The 27080-nt window shown below is 39.2% G+C and overlaps 1 protein-coding gene across 5 annotated transcripts; it reads left to right on the top strand.

Moving 5' to 3' along the window:
- Positions 1-1039: 1039 nt before the first annotated feature.
- LOC106084082 (uncharacterized) lies at positions 1040-26746 on the top strand. 5 transcript variants are annotated; one of them, XM_059364417.1, is made up of 4 exons: positions 1040-1171; positions 6218-6554; positions 25771-25857; positions 25934-26746. In XM_059364417.1, the coding sequence occupies exons 2-4, from the start codon at positions 6329-6331 to the stop codon at positions 26542-26544; spliced, it is 924 nt and encodes a 307-aa protein (XP_059220400.1). In that variant the 5' UTR covers positions 1040-1171; positions 6218-6328; the 3' UTR covers positions 26545-26746. The 5 variants fall into 5 exon arrangements, with proteins under 5 accessions (XP_059220400.1, XP_013102998.2, XP_013102999.2 ...); XM_013247544.2 differs by lacking the exon at positions 1040-1171 and adding an exon at positions 1414-2173 and having other exon boundaries at positions 6201-6554; XM_013247545.2 differs by lacking the exon at positions 1040-1171 and adding an exon at positions 1414-2173.
- Positions 26747-27080: the final 334 nt, after the last annotated feature.

The following is a 27080-nucleotide window of genomic DNA, read 5'->3' on the forward strand; positions in this document are numbered from 1 at the left end:
GTCAGAAGGAGTTCCACTTTAGGTTCTCATTTCTTTGAGAACCTGTCTAATTTAGCGGATGTGAACATTCGCAAGTTATTGGGCTTTTTAATCGGAAATCATGCTGATAGTCTGAAGTTTGCCAGCAACGACTTTTGCAGATTTTAGAACACCTCCGTATGTGTCCCGCACTGGCAGTCAGAAGGAGTTCTACTTTAGGTTCTCATTTCTTTGAGAACCTGTCTATTTTAGCGGATGTGAACATTCTCAAGTTATTGGGCTTTTTAAAGCGATCTGGATGGTTCAAATGTAGGCACTAGAAGGCACCTTCCTTCTTCTGTTCCTGTGGTATCACAATGTACGAAAACGTCTAAGTGAGTCTGATGGCAACCTGCCACTTATTCCTTAGCTAACCAAACGTCACCGAATATAGCAATTCTCTTGAAATTCTACACTGATATTTCCTACCAATGTAGGCCGTTAAAAATTAGTCAAATCGATTTATGTTTAGGTAAAGCTCCCATATAAACCTATCTCCTGATTGTATTTCTTTAGCCCGTAGAGGGTGCAATTCCTATGCGATTTAGCTAAAATTTTGCAAAATGACTACTCATATGACCTCCAATATTCGTTCCATTTATGGTCTGATAAAACTCCCTTATAAACTGATCTCGCGATTGTTCTTCTTAAGTGCTTACAGAAAGCCAACCCTTCCATTATCCTTTTCAAGTTTCTGTCTATAAAAAGAGAACCGGTTGAAATAACTTGACAGATGAGGTCCATGGTTGAGGGTGTATAAGATTCGGCACGGCCGAATTTAGCACGTTTTTAGTTGTTGAAGTTCCTGCCACGATATGAAGCTCTCAGCTTCATATGCAGATATTCTAACAGATATCTAACCTTCATATCTTGATATACAAACAAACGTCAATCCATACATTTCAAAATCAAAATGTGTTGCAAACTCTTCATTCAATACAAATGACCACCTCAACTCTGTAGCGCAGTGGAACGCGACTGTTAATACTCTACGCTCTACAAGCCGCTGTAGGACACTTAACTAACTTTGTAAACAATTTCCAACATTCAGTCGACGATTAAACGCGTAAGAGTGAAGTTCCCCCGAAAAAAAAAACACAAGAAAAAAGGTGAAGAAACCACGAAATTAAAGAAGAAACACCAAAAAATAAACGTGAGTGGCGCAAACGCGCAGACCAAGAGAAGTGTATGGCAAATTGCAATAAAAACAAACCAAACAAACCCCTACGCAAATACCTAAAGAAACAATAATGCAACAAATCGGAAGAAGAAAGAAATAAAATTTAAAAAAAGAAAACAAAACAATAAACTTGTAAAAATTATGGCCAAATTAATGCAAAGCAATCGTGCGCAATAACTTAATTTAAAGTGCTAACGAAAATTCGCATTTGTGAAACAAGGCAAAACGTAATCAAAAAAGAAATATTTTACATAATAATCGCAATAAAATCAAATTTTGATGAAAAAAAAAATATGCAAAATTTTTTCAAAATATTTCATTATACCAAGTGTTGGTTTATAACATTTGAATCTAAAAATATGTGGGAGTGATGAAAAGCAAAACGATAAGATACTTTAAACAAGAAAAAGAGTGAATTATTGATATTGATACCAAGGTCATCTCGACTTTTGTGATGACTATCAACATAAAAAATAAATAAAAATAAAATAGCAAACGAATTGAGCAAAGAAAATGTTGGCTATTATTTACAACTCAATGAGCCTAACCTAGAAAAATATTTAACAAAATATTTTGTGTACTTGTGCTAAAAGCGAAACTAAAACGTAAAAATTGCCTTAAATCAAAAATATACGTTGAAATTATCAAAAAAAAAAAAAAATTACTCTCACACACATACCCATGTGGCCAAAAGTTTACTTAGTACTCAAAGTGCATGCTCCGCACCTGATGTGGATGTGTTTATGTGTTCACGTTCGGGCCAAAAAGTGAGAGTGTTTGGCAATTGTTAAACCAACCGGCCACTTTTGGAGTATCAGACGTTTTATTGAATGAAGAACAACAGCAAAAACATCGCCATCGTCGTCATAGACGTCAACAAGAAAACAAAAACAAACAACCCAATTCATAAACTGACCAACCTCAAATTGTCTTTGTTGTGGATATACTCGTACTACGTGAATCAAGCAAGCAATGGTACAATAAGCCCAAGCTCTCTACATTAACACTTTGCGAGCCGATAGAAGTTTAAACAAATATCCTCAAAATTAATGAGTGGAATGAATAACCTCGCAGAGGAAATGAATGTTGGAAAAAGTTTTTACTCTTCTTAAGAAAAAACCCAAAAAGATTTTGTGCTTTAGGTTTGGTTAGGTCTGCTACGCAGACGATGTTATAATACTTTTAAGGGGTAAGGATCCGAACCAGCTATGCAGAAGGGCCGAAAGGGTCTTACATATAACCTATGACTGGGCTAGACCCAGAGGTCTCATTGTTAACCCAGAGAAGACTGATATATGCCTGTTTACGAGGAAGACGAAGGTGGGCCAATTTAACGCATCACGTTTCCTCAATAAGACGATTTTGATATCTGACAAGGTCAAATATTTAGGTGTGATCTTGGACAAGAAACTGAATTGGAAGTATCACATTTAGGAACATACTGAGAAGGCTCACAGGTGTTGTGCACTATGTAGAAGGGCCACAGGCTCGAAATGTGGCCTGAATCCAAGGAAAGTCCACGGGCTCTACAGTAGCGTGATTAGACCGATACTTACTTACGTCTGATTAGTTTGGTGTACTGCTATGGAGGAAAAGTGCAACATAAGGACCATACAACAGGTTCAGAGAACATGTTGGCTAGGCATAGGCGAAGCGATTAGGACCATTCCCACTAGGGCACTGGAGACTATTCTAGATATCCGACCCATTGATACACAGATTAAGTGTGAGGCAGCCCCAGCGGTTATGAGACTTAAGGCGATGGGAAAATTGATTGAGGATGGAAGCAGTTCATATCATCGTGATATAATCGAGGTGATAGGCGGCATAGGCGGAGCGATAAGGACCACGCCCAGGGCACTGGATACTATTCTAGATATCCAACCCATTGACATACAGATTAAGTGTGAGGCAGCCACTGCGGCGATGGGAGAATGGATTGAGGATGGATGCAGCTCATACCATCGTGGTATAATTGAGGCGACAATAGGGAACCTGGTAGGAAGAGGTTTCCGATCGGATAACTTAGATGAACCTTGAGGTCGAGTGCGAGGCACTGCTGCCAACGGCACAGTCTCGGATCGACGGAAATCCTATGGGACGGCGAAAATCCTATGGGGGCATCCAGATCGTGAGAAGACGAGGCTAATACTGAAAGGAAGCAAGAAGGAGGTCAGTATAGCTATTGGTATCATAACGGGACACATAGGACTACGAAATATCCATTTTCGACCCTATAAAATATATATATTCGTGATCGTTCATCTGTCTGATGAAATCACGCTACAGTCTTTAACAAGTAAAAGCATGCTAAGTTCGGCCGGGACGAATCTTGGAAGCCCACCACCATGGATTCTGCTTAAAATTTATGCAAAATAAATTTAGTTGGAGGGCATAGTTTTATTCTACATGCCAAACTTCTATCAAGCCCAGCAAAAATTAAAACTTACAGGAACCGAACAAGCATGGTCGAGGAACCAGTTTACATGGGATCTATATCAGGTTATAAACTGATTTTGACCGTATTTGACACAGTTGCTGAAAGTCGTAACAGAACACTGCATGCAACATTTCAGCCAAATCGGGAGATCGGTTTATATGGGAGCTGTATCAGGTTATAGACCGATTTAGATCGTACGAATAAGAAGTAAAAGAAGTCTTAACAGAACACCACGTGCAAAATTTCATCCAAATCAGACAAAAATTGCGGCTTCCAGGGGCTCAAGAAGTCAAATCGGGAGATCGGTTTATATGGGAGCTATATCTAAATCTGAACTGATATAGCCCATTTGCAATCCCCAGCGACCTACATCAGTATTAAGTATGTGTGCAACATTTCAAGATGCTAGCTTTACGTGTTCGACCTCTATCGTGATTTCGGCAGACGGACGGACAGACATGGCTAAATCGATTCAGAGCGTCGAGACGATCAAGAATATATATACTCTATGGGGTCTTACACTAATATTTCGTGGTGTTACAAAAGGAATGGCTAGATTACTATAACCCCATCCTATGGTGGTGGGAATAAAAACAGAGATATTGAGCTGAAACTTTGCACAGATTCTTTTTTTTTTTGTCCATAGGCAGGCATAAGGTCGAATATCGGCCAATAAAAGGTCTATATTGCAGCTATATCCAAATCTGGACCGATATGAGCCAAGAAGGATGTCGAGTGGCCTAACTTAGTGAGTTATGTTAGGCCACTCGACATCCTTCTTGGCCCATATCGGTCCAGATTTGGATATAGCTACAATATAGACCGATCTATCGATTTAAGGTCTTGAGCCCATAAAAGGAGTATTTTTTTTGTCCGATTTCGCTGAAATTAAGGACAGTGCGTTGTGTTAGGCCCCTCGATATACTTCTTAAAGATGACCCAGATCGGTCCAAATTTGGATATAGGTGCCATATTGACCGATTTCTCGATTTAAGTTCTTGATTCAATAAAAGGCGCATTTGTTATCCAATTTCGCTGAATTTGACATTGTGGCTTATGTAAGGTTTTTCGACTTCCGTGTCCTATATGGTTCAGATCGGTCTATATTTGGATATAGATACCAAAAATATCAATATTGAACCAAAATTGAACAGTGACTTATACCACTCAATGTCCGTGCCAAATTTGGTCCCAATCGGACCATATTTGGATATATTTATTATTTTTCACCGAATTATAATGAAAGGTGGTTTACCCGAGGTGGTGGGTATCGAAATTTCGGCCGCGCCGAACTTAATGCCTTTTTACTTGTCATACATGATTTGGAGTCGTGAAAAAATTTGCATGATTTTTCTGCAAAAAAATGTCTACATCTGATTGGTCAGTTAAAGGTTATACAGTTTCGAAGTCAAAAATGTGAACAAATTTTATTTTTGCATTTATTGGTCAAAAGTATTTCTATGGATTAGTCTTTATTGAAAAAACGTCATCAAATACCTTAATTTTTTTCTTTTTTTTTGTGAAGAGCACATATTGTAGATGCGTTTTAAGTGAATTTGAACATGATATGTCGATTTAAACGGGTGCTATATGTACTCCAAAATAGGCAAATTTTTTATTAAAAAATTAGATAAACTCTCGAGTTCTCAAATTTCAAAGACCAGATCCCCGATTTGGGTTTATATTTTTTTTACTACACTTGTCCCCTAAACCCAAGCAAACAATTTTTTGCACCTAACAATATTTGTAGCCTCCACAGCAAATGTACCAAAAAGTGCCGATTTTGAAATTGTCTTTACCCGGAAGGGGTATTTTGAGGGTTCTTGTAAAACCAATTTAGGCAGAATTTATTTTTGGTGCTTTTAAGACACAACTAGTTGCAAAATTCAAAAAGAGTTATTAAGATATCTCTTTTTTTTTATTTTTTTTTTCTTTAAAATTTTTGCAACCTGTATCAGAACATGATGTAGCTCCGATATAAACCGATCTGCCGATTTTACTTCTTGAATCGCTAGAGGGCGAATTTTAATCCGATTTGATTAAAATCCATCGGGTTTCTTGTTACGATCTCACCTTATAGTTTCCTCTTTAAAAGAGAAACCCTGCAAAGAACTTGACAAATGCGATTAATGGTAGAGGGTATATAAGATTCGGCCCAGCCGAACTTAACACGTATTTACTTTACTCAATTAAAGATATTGTGAACAAGTCCTTTCTTGGCCCGCACAGTGTTAACGAAATGAAACGACACCGCAAGATAACATCGCGTATAAAAATACCTAACAACCCACAAACCAAACTTGTTTTGTGCTCTCAACAAAGCCGAGTTGGAATGGTTACAAAACAAAGCCTGTAAAACTTGGCCAGTGTTTCAACATGCCACATGTTGCACATCTATGAAACACAACCGCAAATATGAAACAGGTTTAGTTTAACCCACTTTTTAAGTTTTTGCTCCCCTCGTCGCCTGCTTTTAACTCTTAGCAAATGTGAACAACCTTTTGAGACAAGTATAGAGTTAATAGTTGGTCTAAACAAACCTCCATTGCCTTGGTAACAAAGGCAACTTTCCATTTCAGAACAGGCGTGGCTGTGTGAGGACTTCTAACAAAGCCGGTTCTACATGTGACGTAATATTTCCCTCCATCGCTGGCTCTCCCAACAAAAGTGACCTTAATAAATGCACTATAATGCAGTTGAATCTGTTTCCCAAATTCCATTCTGATCATCGTCATCCTCATCACCACCAGCAACAGCAGTCAAATCAACAGTGTCATCATCAATCAAGCGAATGGCATCAAACAAATCACACGCGTCCGCATCATTGTGGGCGCCATCAACGCGGTCATTATGCTACTTCCACCAGTTGGATAGTGCCGGCAGCATTAACTGTGCTGCTGCTGTTTCTAGCCCAATGTAAGTATTAGAGCTTGTTTAGTATTTTTCGCTATTGACTATTTCTTTATTGGCTGGCCATTTGAAGCCAAATTTTGTTTTGGAATTTTGTACCTATCTCGTAGAAAACCGGTTTCGCTTTGGACTTTTGAAATTTGTGGCTTCAACGCGCAACGCTTGCGCCCAACACAACACAACACAACATCTATGTCGACCTGCACACATAAAGAGTCAAGGTCGTTGAAGCGTTGTTTATGCATTCATAGGAGTTTTTATACTGAAAGCGAACTTTGCCTGCTACTATTTAAGAATAATCGCTGTGTTGTCTACAGCTCTGAGGTTAAAACAAATCAGAATAATGGCGAATTTGTTTGTGGAATAGCCAGAGCCAGCCAAGGCTCAGATAATAATTAACAAATTTGAACAATTTATTCAGATATACGACTGTGCATGATTCGTTTGTCGAGGTCAGTTTTGGATGATGATTGAAATCATCTTCAAACAGCATAAATTGTTGAGTGTCAATTGAATATTTATATCAAGCTTAGGGCCATGTGTCCTTAGAAGATAGCTAACATGGCTTAGATCATTTTCAAGGTATGGTATTCCCAAGCATTAAGTCTTTTTATTGGCTTATTTATTTGTGGTCTTATTAATGAGAATTTAATGATCTTATTGTATTTTTAATGACCTTTGTTTAGTTCCAAATGCGATTAAACCAAATGCGATTACCCATCACAACACCTAATATGTGGTAGTAATAAACTCATCGTTATCAGCCAAACCAAATGAATTGCATGATGGTATGGCTTGATATTTTGGACTTATCCAACTTTACCTTGCAGTGGGCTCATTAAAATTTCAAATAAAAATTATGATTAAGTTATTGCAATTTAAATGAGATTTTTTTGCATTTCTTGCAAATTTAAGTTACTTAACTCACTGCTATGCGAAATTGTCAATTAAGGATTAAATGTGTAATCCATTTGCAGTAAGACTATAATTTATTCATGCAGACTCTTGCACCCAATTAATTAACGAAATCCAGATGGACAAGTGGATGTTTGTAAATGGCGAAAGATGCATAAAAAGTGCAAGGCAAAGATATTAAATTGAATTAAATAAAAATGATGTAAGCTGGCCGAACATTGAATACGTACAATCATCTTTTTGTGTCCATCATCATGGTTGAGTAATGTCAAGCAACGCGCGCCTGGCGCCCGTAGTTGGCAGCCGCTTCACTCGGAAACCCTGGGCACATGGCGTTCTTCCAACAAAGAGATGAAATAAGAGAGTAAATAAATAAATAAACAGTAGTTCCGCCATGCTAGCCTCTCCAGGCCCTTAGAGAAGTCCAGAATGACAAAAGGTTCGAATGTCTGTAGAGATTTAGAGAGAAAAAAAGGTACAGTCGGTCCTCGATTATCCGGGTTGCTCGGAACCGGAGACATTACGGATAATTGATATTGCAGATAATGGAGTCAAATTGTTTTGCAGCTTTAAACATATTTTTAATTAAAAACTGCGTTGATTTATACTTTTACGAAATAACATTCAACTGTGGTGGTTTTTATACCCTCTATCATAGGATGGGGGTATACTAATTTCGTCATTCTGTTTGTAACTACTCGAAATAATCGTCTGAGACTCCATAAAGTATATATATTCTTGATCATCATGACATTTTATGTCGATCTAGCAATGTCCGTCTGTCCTTCCGCCTGTCTGTCGAAAGCACGCTAACTTCCGAAGGAGTAAAGCTAGCCACTTTAAAATTAGTGAAGGTGGTTGGGATTGTGAATGGGCCATATCGGTTCATGTTTTTACATAGCTGCCATATAAACCGATCTTGGATCTTGACTTCCTGAGTAACTAGAGGGCTAAAATTTTATCCGATTTGCCTGAAGAAGTATTTTGTTATGATTTCCAACAACTGTGCCATATATGGTTCAAATCAGTCCATAACCTCATATAGCTGCCATATAAACCGATCTGGGATCTTGACTTCTTGAGCCTCTAGAGGTCGCAATTAATACACGATTTGTCTAAAATTTTATACGACGGTCTAAATCGGTCTATAGCCTGATACAGCTTCCATATAAACCGATCTCTCTATTTTACTTCTTGAGCCCCAAAGGGCGCAATTCTTATTCGAATTGGCTGAAATTTTACACTGGTCTCCAACATAAAATTTAATTCTGGTCCGAATTGGACCATAACTTGATATCGCTCTAATAGCAGAGCAAATCTTTTCCTTTATCCTTTTTTGCCTAAGAAGAGATGCCGGGAAAGAACTCGACAAATGCGATCTATGGTGGAGAGTGTGTAAGATTCGGCCCGGCCGAACTTAGCACGCTTTTACTTGTTATACCCACCACTGAAGGATGGGGGTATATTCATTTTGTCATTCCGTTTGCAACACATCGAAATATCCATTTCCGACCCTATAAAGTATATATATTCTTGATCAGCGTAAAAATCTAAGACGATCTAGACATGTCCGTCCGTATGTCCGTCTGTCCGTCTGTCTGTTGAAATCACGCCACAGCCTTTAAAAATAGAGATATTGAGCTGAAACTTTGCACAGACTCTTTTTTTGTCCATAAGCAGGTTAAGTTCGAAGATGGGCTATATCGGACTATATCTTGATATAGCCCCCATATAGACCGATCGGCCGATTTAGGGTCTTAGGCCCATAAAAGCCACATTTATTATCCGATTTTGCTGAAATTTGGGGCAGTGAGTTGTGTTAGGCCCTTCGACATCCTCCGTCAATTTGGCTCAGATCGGTCTAGATTTGGATATAGCTGCCATATAGACCTATATGCCAATTTAGGGTCTTAGGCCCATAAAAGCCACATTTATTATCCGATTTTGCTGAAATTTGGGGCAGTGAGTTGTGTTAGGCCCTTCGACATCCTCCGTGAATTTGGCTCAGATCGGTTCTGATTTGGATATAGCTGCCATATAGACCGATCATCCGATTTAGGGTCTAAGTCCCATAAAAGCCACATTTATTATCCGATTTCGCTGAAATTTAGGACAGTGAGTTGTGTTAGCCCCTTCGACATCCTCCGTGAATTTGGCTCAGATCGGTCCAGATTTGGATATAGCTGTCATATAGACCGATCATCCGATTTAGGGTCTAAGTCCCATAAAAGCCACATTTATTATCCGATTTTGCTGAAATTCGGGACAGTGAGTTACGTTAGGCCCTTCGACATCCTCCGTCAATTTGGCTCAGATCGGTTCAGATTTGGATATAGCTGCCATATAGACCTATATGCCAATTTAGGGTCTTAGGCCCATAAAAGCCACATTTATTATCCGATTTTGCTGAAATTTAGGACAGTGAGTTGTGTTAGGCCCTTCGACATCCTCCGTGAATTTGGCTCAGATCGGTCCAGATTTGGATATAGCTGACATATAGACCGATCATCCGATTTAGGGTCTAAGTCCCATAAAAGCCACATTTATTATCCGATCTTGCTGAAATTTGGGACAGTGAGTTGTGTTATGCCTTTCGACATCTTTCTTCAATTTGGCCCAGATCGGTTCAGATTTGGATATAGCTGCCATATAGACCGATTTCTTGATTTATGGTTTTGGGCCCATAAAATGCTTATATATTATCCGATGTCGCCAAAATTTGGGACAGTGAGTTAAGTTAAACCCCTTGACATACTTCTGCAATATCGCACAGATCGGTTCAGATTTGGATATAGCTGCCATATTGACCGATATCTACGTTTTAGGTTTTGGGGCCATAAAAGACGCATTTATTGTCCGATGTCGCTGAAATTTGAGACAGTGAGTTTGGTTAGGCTCTTCGAAGTCCTTCTTCAATTTTGCCCAGATCGGTCGAGATTTGAATATAGCTGCCATATAGACCGATTTCGCGATTTAAGGTCTTGGCCCCATAAAAGGCGCATTTATAATCCGATTTCACTGAAATTTGGCACAGTGACTTATGTTAGGCTTTTCGACATCCGTGTCGTATATGGTTCAGATCGGTTTATTTTTAGATATAGCTAGTGTACTTTTAGTATTTGGTCCAAATCGGAACATATTTTGATATAACTGATATGGGACATAAGGTATGAAATTTCCACCGAATTTTGATGAAAGGTGGTTTACATATATTCCCGAGGTGGTGGGTATCCAAAGTTCGGCCCGGCCGAACTTAACGCCTTTTTACTTGTTTTTTTTTCCTAATACTTATTAAAATTATTAATAGAAAAATTAAAGAAGTGTAATTAAAACATGTATAGATAGTCTCCCCTAAAGATACTTTCGGGAAAATTATATCATCATCAAATTCATCTGAATTATTTTCCCCATGAGTCTTATCTGTGGCATTTTTATACCCTCCACCATAGGTTGGGGGTATACTAATTTCGTCATTCTGTTTGTAACTCCTCGAAATATTCGTCTAAGACCCCATAAAGTATAAATATTCTTGATCGTCATGACATTTAAAGTAGAACTAGCCATGTCCGTCCGTCTGTCTGTCGAAAGCACGCTAGCTTTCGAAGGAGTAAAGCTAGCCGCTTGAAATTTTACAAAAATACTTCTTATTGGGTTGGGATTGTAAATGGGCTATATCGGTCCACTTTTTGATATAGCTGCCATATAAACCGATCTGGGATCTTGACTTCTTGAACCTCTAGAGGACACAATTCTTATCCGATTTGGCTGAAATTTAGCATGACGTGTTTTGTTATGACTTATGACGACAACTGTGCTAAGAAAAGTTCAAATCGGTCCATAATCTGATATAGCTGCCATATAAACCGATCTTGGGTCTTGGCTTCTTGAGCCTCTACAGGGAGCAATTCCTATCCAATTTGACTGAAATATTGCATGACGTGTTTTATTATGACTTCCAACAACTGTATTAAGAATAGTCCAAATCGGTCCATAACCTGATATAGCTGCCATATAAACCGATCTGGCGTCTTGACTTCTTGAGCCACTAGAGGGCGCAATTCTCATCCGATTTTCAACGGCTTCTCTCATGACCTTTAACATACCTGTCGAAAATGACATGAATCAGTTTATAGCCTAATGCAGCTCATCTATAATCCAATCTCCCTATTTTACTTTTTCAGCCCATAAAGTGCCAATTCTTCCTAGATTTGGCTGAAATTTTACACATTGACTTCTACTATGGTCTCCAATATTTAATTCAATTATGGTCCGAAATGAACCATAACTTGATATTGTTCCAATAACATAGCAATTATTTTCTTTTTTCCTTGTTTGCCTAAAAAGAGATACCGTGCAAAGAACTCGACAAATGCGATCCATGGTGGAGGTTATATAAGATTCGACCCGGCCGAACTTATCACGCTCTTACTTGTTAAATCTACTCTTTTCATTCCGGTTATATTAATTTTCTGGGCAGAGCTACTTGCTTAACTCTTTCTGTAAAACTGCAGAACTAACACACTACCAGGCATCATCAATTGACCAAAGTGTTTTCTTGATGTTAAATCTTTCATTCATATCTACTGTTTGACGTGACTAGTCTTTGCACAATACTTGTGCTATAATGCCTTCGCAGGTCCAAAGATTTTTTTGTACGCTTAAGTTCAAAACTCATTCCCTCCAACCACTTCTCCCTCCGGTAGGGTTCTTTAAGAAAAATTTATGAGTTGAGCAAATGAGCTTACCTATGGGTATATGATAATACATTTTTCATCCCACAAGTACAAATTATTTCTGTATGGCAAATCAGTCGGCCCTGATAAAAATCTGCTAAACTTTTGTGGTATGGGGCACACCCCTTAGCTCAAGCGATCACCCCAATAATCAAAGAGACTTGGAATACAAACTCTGTCTCCACGGAATGGAAGAAGGGGATCATGGTCACAATGCCAAAGAAGTATGACCTGACCCAGTGTAAGAACTGGAGTGTGATTACATTGCTAAACGCAATAAATAAAGTGATGGCAAATCTTCTTCTGCATCGTACGTCGCCTGCACTTGACGGCATTTTGAGGAAGAAACAGGGAGGTTTTCGGCCAGGACGTTCTTGTGCCGACCACATTAACTCCCTGCGCATAATCATTGAACAGTCTGCAGAACTTGATACACACCTATACTCTTTATTCATCGGCTTCGAGTGACACAGTTTCGCGAGGTTCAATGTTGAGCACGCTGTTGAATAGGTAACTGTATAGGAATGCTGAAGTTTCAGTCCGTTTCAATGGGAAAGAGAGGCGTCCTTTCGGGATCGACAAAGGGTTGAAGCAGGGTTGCATCCTGTCACCGACGTATTAGAAGCTACTAATACTGAGGCGCCCTATGGCATACGCTTGGGTATTAACGACTTCCTCGGAGACATCAACAACGCAGATGATATATGACTCTCTGCGCATCGCCTCGAGCACGTAAAGACGAAACTGGAACAATTAAATGAAAATGATGCAAAAATAGGCCTGAGTATAAATATAGCAAAGACCAAATGAACATCAAATCTGACACCACTCACTATAAACGACCATATCAATGAAGACGTTGACAACTTCTCCTATGTTGCCAGCAAAATAACAATGACGCTAGAAGCGCTTTTGAGATGCAGTGACATGTCACATAATACAAAAGTCAGGAACTTCAACAGTAGTGTGAGATCTAATTTATTATACGGTTATACAACTTGGGGGTTGACACAAACGAATACCCGTAAAGTCCAAGTTTTCATAAATCGCTTCCTTCGACGAACACTTCGAATTTTCCAACCAAACCGTATTTCAAATGAAGAATTACAAATGATAACAAACACTTCCCCCGTCGATTTAGAAATCCGGAAGAGAAAATAGACTTGGTTTGGTCATATCCTACGCAGACCACGCGGTGATATAGCGGGGCATGTCCTAGACTTGAACCCGCAAGGACAGCAAGGGAGGCGAAGCCGGAAAAACACATGGATCCGCTGTACAAAGAGAGAGTTGGAATCAACCCATAAATCGTGGAATCAAGCCAAGGCTTTGGCCAACGACAGAGCTCGATGGAGAGAGCTTGTTGATACCATATGTTCACACTGAACATATATATATATATATATATATATATATATATATATATATATGTTCAGTTCACATATATATATATATAGTATATACATATACATATATATATATATATATATATATATATATATATATATATATATATATATATATATATATATATATATATATATATATGTATATGTATATACTATTTTATTTATGTTTTATGGATTGTAACGCAAGTTATGTTCACTTTTTTCTATAAAATATAATTTATTTTAATGGTAGGGTAAAAAATATTTTGTAGAAAATTAAAATCCCACCCCGGGCTATGACGTATAAGAATCGAAAACTATGAAAAACAATTGTAACGAAAAAACAAAGTTATCGTTTGGATATTATTTTCTAGTAGAAAAAACAAATTTAGCCACAGGAATTAAGAACGTGCAATTTGGTGAACAAAATTTTTCAATAAATATATCCATTGATATCTTATTTCGAAATGATTATTAAACTATTCTTAAGATATTAGTAGAGTTACCCAAGCTTTTATATTGGCTTAATAAATAACGGAAAGGTTATAGATTGATTTGGACCGTATTTGGCTCAGTTGTTGGAAGTCGTAACAGAACACCGCATGCAAAATTTTAGCCAAATTGGACAAAAATTGAGGCTTGTAAGGGCTCAAGAAGTCCAATCGGGAGATCGGTTTATATGCGAGCTATATCAGGCTATAAACCGATTCGGACCGTACATGGCACAGTTGTTGGGAGACTTAAGAGAACAGAACGTGCAGAATTTCAGCCAAATCGGACAAAAATTGCGGCTTCCAGGGGCTAAAGAATCTCATCGGTGGTTTATATGGGAGCTATATCTAAATCCGCTATGGCCCATTTACAATCCTCAACGACCAACATCAATATTAAGTATCTTTGCGAAATTTCAAGCGGGAAGCTTTACGTGTTCGACCGCTATCGATACCAACGACTTACATCAATATTAAGTATATTTGAGAAATTTCAAGCGGGTAGCTTTACGCGTTCGACCGCCATCGTGATTTCAACAGACGGGTGGACGGACATGGCTAGTTCGACTCAGAACGTCGAGTCGATGAAGTATATGTATACTTTATGGGGTCCTAGATGAATATTTAGAGGTGTTACAAACGGAATGACTAGATTAGAATACCCTCATCCTATGGTTGTGGGTATAAGTTCCAAATCTTGGAAAGAACTTGCGGCCTAATTTACAAAGCTTATTGTGAATTTTAAATAGATTTATTTGATACATTTCCTTCATAGAACTGTCAGATAAACTTATTTTAAGGCTTCAATTAGTTTTGTGAATAAAGGCCTAGGCTGATTTTTGCCTTTGGATCTTTTTCACTTTTTTGGGTTTTATTTCATTTGTATACCTACCACCATAGGAAGGGAGTGCATACTAACCTAGTTAATCCGTTTGTAACACCTCGAAATATTGATCTGCGACCCCAAAAAAGTATATATATTATTGATCGGCTGGACATTTTGAGTCGATCTAGCCATGTCCGTCCGTCTGTCAAAATCACGAAAAATACATCTACTGTTTCGTAATCACTGTAGTGATAGTTGTATTTTTCGGAGCACCGTCCACCAGACCACTACACTATACAGCATTGTAGGTCTGACCACTATAGCATACAGGCTAGTGCACGAAACGCGGTTAAAATCGTTCAAAATTTGACCAAAGGTCTCCTTGCAGGCATACGGGTCAAAGTAACATATTTCGCTATTTTCAAAATGTAGGACTTAAAGTTCTTAACGTTAAGAAAACCCCTCGTTAAATATACCGATTGGCTTTTAATTACTTGCTGTGCCCGTCTGTCTGTCCATTTATTCTTGTCAACAAGGTACTGGTCACATTTTTGCCCAATTACCATCACTTTTTCAACCAAAGGACGAATGTTATTGATTTTAGAAATAATAGGTCCAGATTTAGAATAGCTCCCACATATATCTTTCATCCGATATGCTCTATTATGGCTGCTGTAGCCACAAGTTTGGTCCCATCTTTAAAAAAACATGCATGAGGTGTTTGATTTGACATCCCAATATATGCGCACAATTTTATCGAAATCAGTCCAGCTTTAAATATAGCTCACATATATATCTTTCATCCGATTTGGCCTATTATGGCTGCAGTAGCCTTTCTTTTGGTCCGATCTTTACAAAATTTTACATACTCTCGTATTTACTTAGCAGTGGTTAGTAGATTCGGCGATCAAGGGTATTATATAGTCGGCTCCGCCCCCCGTATGGCTCTTGGTATCACAAGCTCCCATACCAATGTCACCATTTTAGCATGTCAAAAATTTTTCTAAAATGACAAATATGCGATTAAAATTTGGCTTTTTTTTATTATCGACGTTGGCTACATCTTTGTCATATAATAATTTTATTATTGGCCATAAACAACACCCCTCCCATCCCATTACATATTAACCGCATCAAATTGTTTTGAAATTTCAAGTGCTAAAATCATGCTCCAAGCAAATACATGCCGCAAGATGATATCAGTAACAAATCCCATTGTAGTTGCTGAGGAATTCTTCAGAGTAAATAAACATCAGCTAACTATCGCTGGCGATTATGCATTAGTGTCAGCCCAGCCACTCACTCATTCATCTATCTGAAGTGATCCGCTTGTGGTGGTCAATGATGCGCAGGCGCAAATATTGTGTTTCGCGGGAGGGTATTACGTAATACAAAAAATAACAAACACGCACTCACAGAAACATCAAATAAAATCATATGGAATCCACTTAAGCCATTTGGTGGGAAATACTCCTCATGGCTAGTGAATCACAAATGCAATCTCTTGCAATGGTATTCGAAATATAAAAGTTTTTGCGATAGCAGATGGTGTTAATTGAATTTGCTAACTTTGTTCCATATCTTAAACTGTCGCGAAAAGCTAGCTAGATAAGCAAAGTTGAAGAAGATTCGTTTTAAAAATAGTTTTTACCTCAAAATTACCTAATGGAAAATATTTGTTTAGTTAGCTTTCAGATAACCAGGATATCGCAAAAAGCTAGAGAGATAAGTAAAGTTGAAGAAGATCCGTCCCAAAAATAGTTTTTTACCTCAAGATTACCTAATGGAAAATATTCAATAAATTAGCTCTCAGATTACCAGACAGCCCTTAAATTTGTGGAAAACATAGATCTGAATTCAACAACTGTACTTGGCTGCCGCAGATCTTTCTATGAAATGGCTGAACAGTCAAAAAATTCACATTTACGCGGTGTCGTGCCACGGAGAAGTCTCAGAGATGAGCTTGCAAGACTAGGTACTACCTTAAATATGCTAAGGGAACTGGCATCTACGGGTATGCCTTTAGCGATCTGTAAGCTAATTCTTCGAGTTAAGGCCCAAATGACAGGCCCAGCTGTCACTAAAAGCTAACCCAAACCTTACTTAAATGTTTTCTATCCAGTGCAAGTCAGATGTTATATAGTAGAATGTTGTAGAATTCCATTGCAAAGTTTGAGTATAAATAGTTAACGATATCATGCAATACAGTACTGTGGGGAAGTCGAAGGAGTCATTCAAAGAAAGCGGCACCTTAAAGGTACCAATTATTGATGGTACCTTATACTAAATATGCACCAACTCAAAAGACTTGTGAGCTATGTAAATTCAACTCAGAAGGTAAGGAGGGGATTGGTCAGCCGATAAAATTTTATGAAATTACGAGGAATTTTATCCATTACTCCACCGTAGCGCTGAAGTTAGTATATCCGCCTATGACACTGAGCGGATGGGTTCGAATCCTGGCGAGAAACAGATAAAATTTTCATCGATGGTTTTCCTCCCTAATGCTGGCAACTTTTGTGAGGTACTATGTCATGTAAAACAAGTAAAAGCGTGCTAACTTCGGCCGAACCGAATCTTATATACTCCAACAATGGATCGCATTTGTCTACTTCTTTTCCAGGTACCTCTTTTTAGGCAAACATATGATAAAAGAAAAAAATTGCTATGATATTGGAGTTATATCAACTTATGATCCAATGGCCCGGATCCTAATTGAACTGAAAGTTGAAGACCATAGTAGAAGTCGTTGTGTAAAATTTCAGGCACTTCGAATAAAAATTGCACCCTTAAGGAAATCAAGAAGTAAGTAGGGAGATCTGTTTATATTGGAGCTGTATCAGGCTTTAGACGAAGGGAGAAGCCGTTGTACGGAATTTCAGCCAAACCGGATAATAATTGCGACCTCTAGAGGCTCAAGAAGTCAAGATCCCAGATCGGTTTATATGGCAGCTATATCATAAACCGATCTCTTGATTGAACTTATTGAGCCTCCAGAGGTCGCAGTTATAACCCGATTTGTCTGAATTTTTGTATGATAACCTCTGTTGCGAGTTTCAACAACAACCACAAGTATGGCTAAACAGATCGATGTCTGTAACCTGATATAGCTTCCATATAAACCGATCTCCGGATTTAATATTTTGTGCCCCTAATGGGCAGATCTGGCTCAAATTTTGCACACTGTCTTCTGCCATGACTCTCAAAAACTCTGTCAAATCGGTATATAACCTGATATAAACAAATCTCTTGATTTATATTCTGAAGCCTATAGAAGGCTTTTATTTTAGCGCACGTCGATATACCTGAATTATGTTTTATTGATTTCCGGCGTTTATGTTATGTTTTGGATATTGGTGTATTGAAGGCACCATAGAAGAATTTTCCGGCGAATATTTTTGTAGAATATTTTTGGATATGCTAGAATCCTGAAAAAAAAGCTAAATTTTGGCAGGACAAACTTTTCTTTCGAAGAAAGGCTTTTTCGGCCTCTTTTTAGACCCTTACTGAAGAACACTGAAAAATAATTAGGGTGGCCCAAGTCGTACTTTTTTAAATCTACTCTGCTGAAATTTTTCAATTTAGACAGTCATCGCTTATTTTTGACTCTTTTTTAAAAGTACCGGTACTAACCATATGTTCATGTCTGTGACACCTTATGTTGACAAATGTGCTGTCAATAATGTCTTCTTTAAGATCTTGTTTTTATTTTGATACACCAATAAAAACAAGTAAAAAGGCATTAAGTTCGGCCGGGCCGAACTTTGGATACCCACCACCTCGGGTATATATGAAAACACCCTTTCGGCGCAATACGGTGAAAATTGGATAACTTATGCACCCAAATAAATATAATAAATAAAGCTTTTATGAGCTTCAGGCCCTTAATCGGCACATCGGTCTATATGACAGCTATATCTAAATACAGTCCGATCTTTACCATATTTGGGTCGGATAGCGGGTGGCCTAAAACTATTGGGTTGCCCAAAAAGTAATTGCGGATTTTTCATATAGTCGGCGTTGACAAATTTTTTTCACAGCTTGTGACTCTGTAATTGCATTCTTTCTTCTGTCAGTTATAAGCTGTTACTTTTAGCTTGCTTTAAAAAAAAGGTTAAAAAAAAAGTATTTTTGATTAAAGTTCATTCTAAGTTTTATTAAAAATGCATTTACTTTCTTTTAAAAAATCCGCAATTACTTTTTGGGCAACCCATATAAAACTCAATTTGTGTTTGTTTGTTTGTTCCGTATAGACTCAAAAGCGGCTGAACCGATTACCTGAAATTTTCATAGATGTTTAGGTTTGTCTAGACCCTCCCCCAAACCCCAAAAGTACGACCCAAAAATAAAAGTGAAAGTGAAATGAAAGGTATTCAAAAACAGAGTACGAACTTCATAATAAAAGTTAGGTCCAAGTACCTGGTGGGCCGCCCCAGCCCCAAAATTGATGATATTGATAACGGAAGGGGTAGGACCCTACACCGTTACCCCAAAAACACCCCCCAAAATCAAAAGTGGACCGATAAGGACAATATGGGTATCAAATGAAAATTATGCGGGAGTAGATAACGAATATGGCATACAAATCCATGTCGAAGTATAGGAGGTCACCCCACCCCCACAAAAACGCCCAAAACGGGCACATTACCCAATCACGGATATATGGGACTCGGTTTGTTTGTTCCGTATAGACTCAAAAACGACAGAACCGATTTTCTCGAAATTTTCGCATATTGTGTAGGTTGGTCTGAAAGGAAACATAGGCCAAATAATTTTTCGGTATCGGAAGGGGAACGGACCCTCCCCCTTATGCCAAAAACTCAACCCACAATCAAAAGTGGACCGATCGGGACAATGTAGGTATCAAATAAAAGGTATTGGAGAGTAGAACACGAATGTGGTATTAAAATTTGAGTCTAAGTAAAAAATGGGTCCAAATACCCAGCGGGCCCCCCCAAACCTCAAAACTTCTCGAAACAGATATATTCGAAGTTCGCGTTAATATGGGACTCAAATGAAATGCATTAGGCAGTATATTACAAATATGGCATAAAAAATTAGGTCCAAGTAATGGGAGGTCGCCCGACCCCAATACCCCCAAATGGGCATTTTAGGCGACCATGGCAATATGGGACTCAAATGAAAGGTATTAGGGAGTAGATTACGAATATGGCATTAACATTTTCGTTCAAGTCTAGGTGGCGCTTTTCTTCCTAAAGATACGTCAAATCGTTTATTTGACCCATTATGACAATATGGGACTCAAATGAAAGATATTTGAGGGTAGAAAACAAATTTAATATCTAATTTTGGAGCCAAGCACCCCTAAACTGATCTTCATTTCCGTTGGGAACAAAAAACGAATTTGATATCTATTTTCAGTGCAAAATGTCAGTGGCCGCCTCAGTTCAAAACACCAAAATCAAGGGTTTTGGAAGTGCAGCACGAATTTAATATTCATGTTCGAGTCCAAATGTCTGAGGTGCCACTCCTCCCTTAATGAGGAATCGAGAAGGGGCAAATTCTCACACATCAATGAGTGCTTTCCGATTCAAGTTTAAACTCAGTGATAAGGGACCTTACATGCATGGCATTGTATCTCGCAAATGTCGCCAACATTAACATGGATACACCCCGCTTTGTCCGATGTTCTCGCCAGGGTTTAAATGCGTTCAGCGTCTTAGGCTATAATGGCACGATATCGATATCCGGCATTCAGCGTGAAGTGTCCCCACCCTAAAAATATATTAGAGAGTTAAAGAAGGAGCAGCGGAGCGGGCCCGTTTCGGCTAGTAATATATATAGTGGACTCATTATTAACTTAAAACCTCTTACCGAGTTCAACTTTTCCCCCGAACAATTGTCCACACACGCTAAAAAAATGGGGGCGAAGGTAATGTCAACACACTTTGTAGAAGTAGTACTGAGTTCTATGAGCAAAAGAGCGGCGACATGTCACTGCATCATTATAAAACTCTGTTACGATCAGTGTTGCCACTCAAGAAAATCATTTCCTACCAAAATTTAAGAAAAATCCTACCAAACCCGACCAAAACCTACCAAATATTCTACATATCCGTCCGTCTGTTTGTTGAAATCACTCTACAGCCTAAGGTTCAAGATGGCCTATATCTTGATATGGTTTCCTCTATACCGACCTCTTGATACAAAAATTTTGATTTTATTTAATTCGTATTTATGCCTCGATTTCAATAAGCAACCGTGCCGAGTTTGGATAAAGCGATCTCCTGATTCAAGGGTTTGAGCTCAGAAATACGCTTTTGCTACCCATTTTCGCGTTGCAGTGAGCATGGGCCAGATATGACCATATTGCAGCTGCCACATAGCCCCGTTTTCCCATTGAAGTTGTTGAACATAAACAAGTAAAAAGGCGTTAAGTTCGGCCAGGCCGAACTTTGGATACCCACCACCTCGGATATATATGTGAACCACCTTTCCTCAAAATCCGGTGCAAAATTCATACCTTATCCCCCATAGCAGCTATGTTCCCATTTGGACCAGATACTAATAAGTAAAAGTTATTGTTCAATTGTATATAACAAAATATTGGTCTTTTTAGTAGTTATATCTAAAAATAAACCGATCTGAACTATATACCACACGGATGTCGAAAAGCATAACATAAGCCAGTGTGTCAAATTTCAGTGCAATCGGATTAAAAATGCGTCTTTTATGGGGCCAAGACTTTAAATCGAGTGATCGGTTTATATGACCAAATTGCAGAAATATGTCGAGGGGCTTAACTTAACTCTTTGTCCCAAATTTTGGCAACATCGGACAATAAATGCGCTTTTTTGGCCCCAAAACCTAAAACCGAGAGACCGGTCTATATGGCAGCTATATCCAAATCTGGACCGATCTATGCCAAATTGACGGAGGATGTTGAAGGGCCTAATACAACTCACTGTCCCAAATTTTCTCAAAATCGGATAATAAATGTGGCTTTTATGGGCCTATGACCCTAAATTGGAGAATCGGTCTATATGGCAGCTATATCCAAATCTGAACCGATCTGAGCCATATTGACGGACGATGTCGAAGGGGCTAACACAACTCACTGTCCCAAATTTCAGCAAAATCGGATAATAAATGTAGCTTTTATGGGTCTATGACCCTAAATCGGAGGATCAGTCTATACGGCAGCTATATCCAAATCTGAACCGATCTGAGCCGTATTGACGGAGGATGTCGAAGGGCCTAAGACAAATCACTGTCCCAAATTTCAGCAAAATCGGGTAATAAATGTGGCTTTAATGGGCCTAAGACCCTAAATTGGAGGATCGGGCTATATGGCAGCTATATCCAAATCTGGACCGATCTGGGCCAAATTGACGGACGATGTCGAAGGGCCTAAGACAAATCACTGTCCCAAATTTCAGCAAAATCGGGTAATAAATGTGGCTTTTATGGGCCTAAGACCCTAAATTGGAGGATCGGGCTATATGGCAGCTATATCCAAATCTGGACCGATCTGGGCCAAATTGACGGAGGATGTCGAAGAGCCTAACACAACTCACTGTCCCAAATTTCAGCAAAATCGGATAATAAATGTGGCCTTTATTGGCCTAAGACCCTAAATCGGCGGATCGGTCTATATGGGGGCTATATCTATATATATCAATATATAGTCCGATATAGCCCATCTTCGAACTTAACCTGCTTATGGACAAAAAAGAACCTGTGCAAAATTTCAGCTCAATATCTCTATTTTTGAAGACTGTAGCGTGATTTCAACAGACAGACGGACAGACGGACGGACATGTCTAGATCGTCTTAGATTTTTACGCTGATCAAGAATATATATACTTTATAGGGTCGGAAATGGATATTTCGATGTGTTACAAACGGAATGACAAAATGAATATACCCCCATCCGTCGGTGGTGGGTATAAAAAGGGGCATTTCTCACCAAGAGGTTTGAAAGAGATCCCTTAATACTCGTACCAGTTACAGCCGACGTTTTGTTTCTGAAATTGGAAGCAGTAATACCCGTTGTAACAGTATTTGGCCCCACGACATCCTTGGTTTTATTCTGGACTCTTAACGAATACACAGAAGGGACAAGAAATAAAATAATTTTGAGTTATACCCGGCGACTTTTAAATAATTTACACGGTATTTACATTTTGGAAAAACCTACCATAATTTGAGGTGAGCCTATCGAGGGGGCTTTTAACAATATGCGGACTGACACATTGATCCAATCCTTAGACTAGTACCTTAGTACATTAGACGGTCCTTAAAGACTTGATAAACCATATGCTAAGGAACAGGTGGATAAATTGTGTGTCCCATGGCATAAATATAAGGGAGAAAGTGGCACAGGGGGCATTTTATCGCCACTCCTATGGGTGACCACCATAAATGAGCTATTACGGATGCTGACTGAGGAGGGATTGGAACCCGTCTGCTACGCAGACGATGTTATAATACTTCGTAGGGCTAATGATCCGAAGGAGCTATGCAGAAGGGCCGAAAGCGTCTTGCATATGGCATATGACTGGGCTAGATCCAGAGGTCACAATGTTAACCCAGAAAAGACTGAATATGCCTGTTCACGAGGAAGACGAAGGTGGGCCAACTTAACGCCCCACGTTTCCTCAATCTGACAAGGTCAAATGCTTAGGTATGATCTTGGACAGGAAATTGAATTGGAAGTGTCACATTGAGCAGCGTACTAAGAAGGCTCACAGATGTTGGGCACTATGTAGACGGGCCGTTGGCACGAAATGGGGCCGGAATCCAAGGATAGTCCACTGGCTCTACAGGAGCGTGATTAGACTAATACTTACTTACGCCTAAGTAGTGTGGTGATTTGCTATGGAGGAACAGTGCAACATAAGGACCATACAACAGGTTCAGAGAACATGTTGTCTTGGCATCGGCGAAGAGATGAGGGCCACGCCCACTATGGCACTGGAGACTGTTCTAGATATCCGACCCATTGACATACAGATTAAGTGTGAGGCAGCCACAGCGGCTATGAGACTTAAGGCGATGGGAGAATGGATTGAGGATGGGAGCAGCTCCATACCATCGCGGTTTAATCGAAGCGACGATAGGAAACCTGGAAGGAAGGGAAGAGGTTTCCGATCGGTTATCTGAGATGAACCTTGAAGTCGAGTGCGAGGCACTACTGCCAGTCTTGGATTGACGGGATTGTCATCTGGAAGATCATGCTACACGGATGGATCAAAGCTAGAGGACAGAGTGGGCCTGGGGTATACATTGAGAACCCAGAGACTGAGATCTGTTTTAGACTGCCTGACCATTATACGGTCCTGCAGGCAGAAATCCGGGCGACCACGGAATGCGTGAAGTGGTGTGGTGCTAACGCGAGGACGGCGAGTGTGAACATCTTTACCGACAGTAAAATTGCCATAAGGGCAATAACAACCAGGACAGTAAGGTCACGAACAGTCTAGCAGTGTAAGAAGGAGATTAACGCCTTCTCTGAGGATGGCAAAATCCTCATCGTTTGGGTGCCGAGCCATAACAGAGTAGGGGGAAATGAAGGGGCAGACGATTTGGCGGTGAAGACCAGAGGACTGCCGTCAATAAACTTGGTTAACCCGAAGACTTTCCGATGGACGCAGTCCGAGTTAAGGGAGTAGGCGATGAATGCGCATGCAACATTGTGGAACAGCGAAACGGTCGGTAGGACGGCGAAAATCCTATGGGGGGATCCAGATCGTGAGAAGTCGAGGCTATTACAGAAAGGAAGCAAGAAGGAGGTCAGTATAGCTATTGGTATCATAACGGGACACATAGGACTACGAGCTCACTTATGTAAAATCGGTGCGGCAAGTGATAGCATGTGTAGGGCATGCGGGGAAGATGATGAGACGTTGGAGCATTTCCTTTGTCATTGCCCGGCTTTCGCGTCTTAAAGATACTGGCACTTAGGTGGAGACACAATACCAGACATGAACCAACTTAGGGATTTTGTAAGTAGCACGGAATTCCAAACTTAAAATTTTCTTTTTAGAGGTTACTTTATAGTTTTTAGAGCGCACATCAAGCCGATTACTGGCTAAGGTGTATGTCCATAGTGGCATGGGGTGGATTAATATCTGCACCCTCTTTTCAACCTAACCAAACTAGGCTTAAGACTGTAAATTGAGAGATAAGTATATATGGGGCTTTAACAAGTATAGCCCATCTTCGAACTTTTCCTGCTTATGGACAAACAAAAGTTTCAATGGCATATTTTAGCAATACTCATGAACTTCTGTGATTTTGTTGTTGACCTTTGGAATTTTATAACTATGTCTTCTTGGTTTGGCTTGAGGTCATCGAACAATTTACAAAAACAGGTGTTGGTGTTTTATTTGTAATTTTTACCAATATTTCGACCACCGCCGACCACTGCTTATGGACAAACAAAAGTTTCAATGGCATATTTTAGCAATACTCATGAACTTCTGTGATTTTGTTGTTGACCTTTGGAATTTTATAACTATGTCTTCTTGGTTTGGCTCGAGGTCATCGAACAATTTATTTAATCGTTTTATTTGTATTTTTAAACAATATTTCGGCCACCGCCGGTGATCTTCATCAGGGTTTTAAATTTTGAAACAAAACAATCGACTTTTCCACAGTCGAACTTGTGCGCTGCAAAGGAAAAGTCGATTGTTTTGTTTCAAAATTTAAAACCCTGATGAAGATCACCGGCGGTGGCCGAAATATTGTTTAAAAATACAAATAAAACGATTAAATAAATTGTTCGATGACCTCGAGCCAAACCAAGAAGACATAGTTGTAATACTCATGAACAATTTTTAGATTTTTATATCTTGTCCTGTAATTAAAATAGTAAATCTAATAAAGTTTTATCTCCTATTTCAGGTCCAACAACATCATCTCTAATTGTTCCCAATGAAGTGCCCTCTATTCTGTCGCTGGTATATTCCAACATTCCGCCTATTAAAAAAGGTTCATCATCAACCATCATGGCATACAAGTTATTATTACAAATTTCAATTGATTGCTCTTTAATTTTCCTTTACAGGTACTGATTCTCGCTTGGGCTTTGGTTTTCGTCTTGGAGAACATGCCGATTTTCAAGTTATGTTAGAATTGGGACCCCAGAAAGAAACTAGGCCGATTGGCGATCAAGACAATGGCTCGTCGTTCAATAAGAGACAGGTTAGCAAATCACAACAGCGAGCGGTACAAAGGGAAGCGGTGAAAGCTGAAAGCCAACCAACATCATGGCTGGAGAAGTGGGCTAACCAGGTTAATAATCCTGCAACGCCCAAAAAGAAGGTTACCAGTGTCAAGGTTAAGCCCACTAAGAAGCAGGGTACACAGAAGCAAGTATCAGATGTACCAGCTGTAACTATGTCACAGCAGATGCCCGCCCAGGCATTACAACAACTGCAATTGCTTTATAAAATGGCAACGAGTACAACAGAGGAGAGTGCAAAGCAAGGCATTAATGAAGGAGCAACAACAACTTCCCCAATAACAGTAGCTCCATCTTTAGACTTACAAGAGAGACTTAAAATCATAAAAGCTCCTGCCAATGTTGACGAATTGCAGGCATTGATGCAAAAATCTCAAGAAGAAACTAAAACGGAAATCACCAAAGAACTTATGAATGTCAGTTTGGATGAGTGATTCTGTTAAGGTTGCCGCTTAGCTCCCTGAATTCGAATTCCCGAATGGTGGTGATATTGTCTGTACCTTCATGCATCATATGTACCCATACAAATATTTTCTTGCATATCAATATCGAAATATTTTTTGTATCATATTTTCATGTTGTTAATTTTTTTGTAAATAAAATTTTTGGTAGATGTAAGAAGTAATACAAACACAATTGGTTGCCTTTGGTATCTTCACATGTTGAAAACAAGAAAAAATGCAATGCAAATCAGCCCAGGGTTAATTCATTGAGAAACAGCCATCACACTCTACCGTCTCTATTTAAAGCTGAATACGAGTGCAGTGTCACTGACATCTCTTCGAAAAAAAGTTTTACTTGACTGAAAAACTCACAAATGCCGTCCACAGTAGTGAGGGCAAGTGTGGCCTGGCCTGTGTGGAAAATATTCTTGAAATGTTGTTTTCTGTTCTGCTCTTGGATTTTTAAACAAGTAAGGACGGGCTTGGAGGCCACCGTAGCGCAGAGGTTAGCATGTACGCCTATGACG

Source organism: Stomoxys calcitrans, chromosome 3 (genome assembly GCF_963082655.1).
Source record: "Stomoxys calcitrans chromosome 3, idStoCalc2.1, whole genome shotgun sequence".
Classification (NCBI taxonomy): domain Eukaryota; kingdom Metazoa; phylum Arthropoda; class Insecta; order Diptera; family Muscidae; genus Stomoxys; species Stomoxys calcitrans.

Coding starts and splice junctions, on each gene's coding strand:
- LOC106084082 (XM_013247544.2), top strand. CDS start 2,029: ATGAAGAACAACAGCAAAAACATCGCCATCGTCGTCATAGACGTCAAC. Junction 2,174..6,200: donor CGTGAATCAAGCAAGCAATG/GTACAATAAGCC, acceptor TTGGTAACAAAG/GCAACTTTCCATTTCAGAAC. Junction 25,858..25,933: donor CATTCCGCCTATTAAAAAAG/GTTCATCATCAA, acceptor TTTCCTTTACAG/GTACTGATTCTCGCTTGGGC.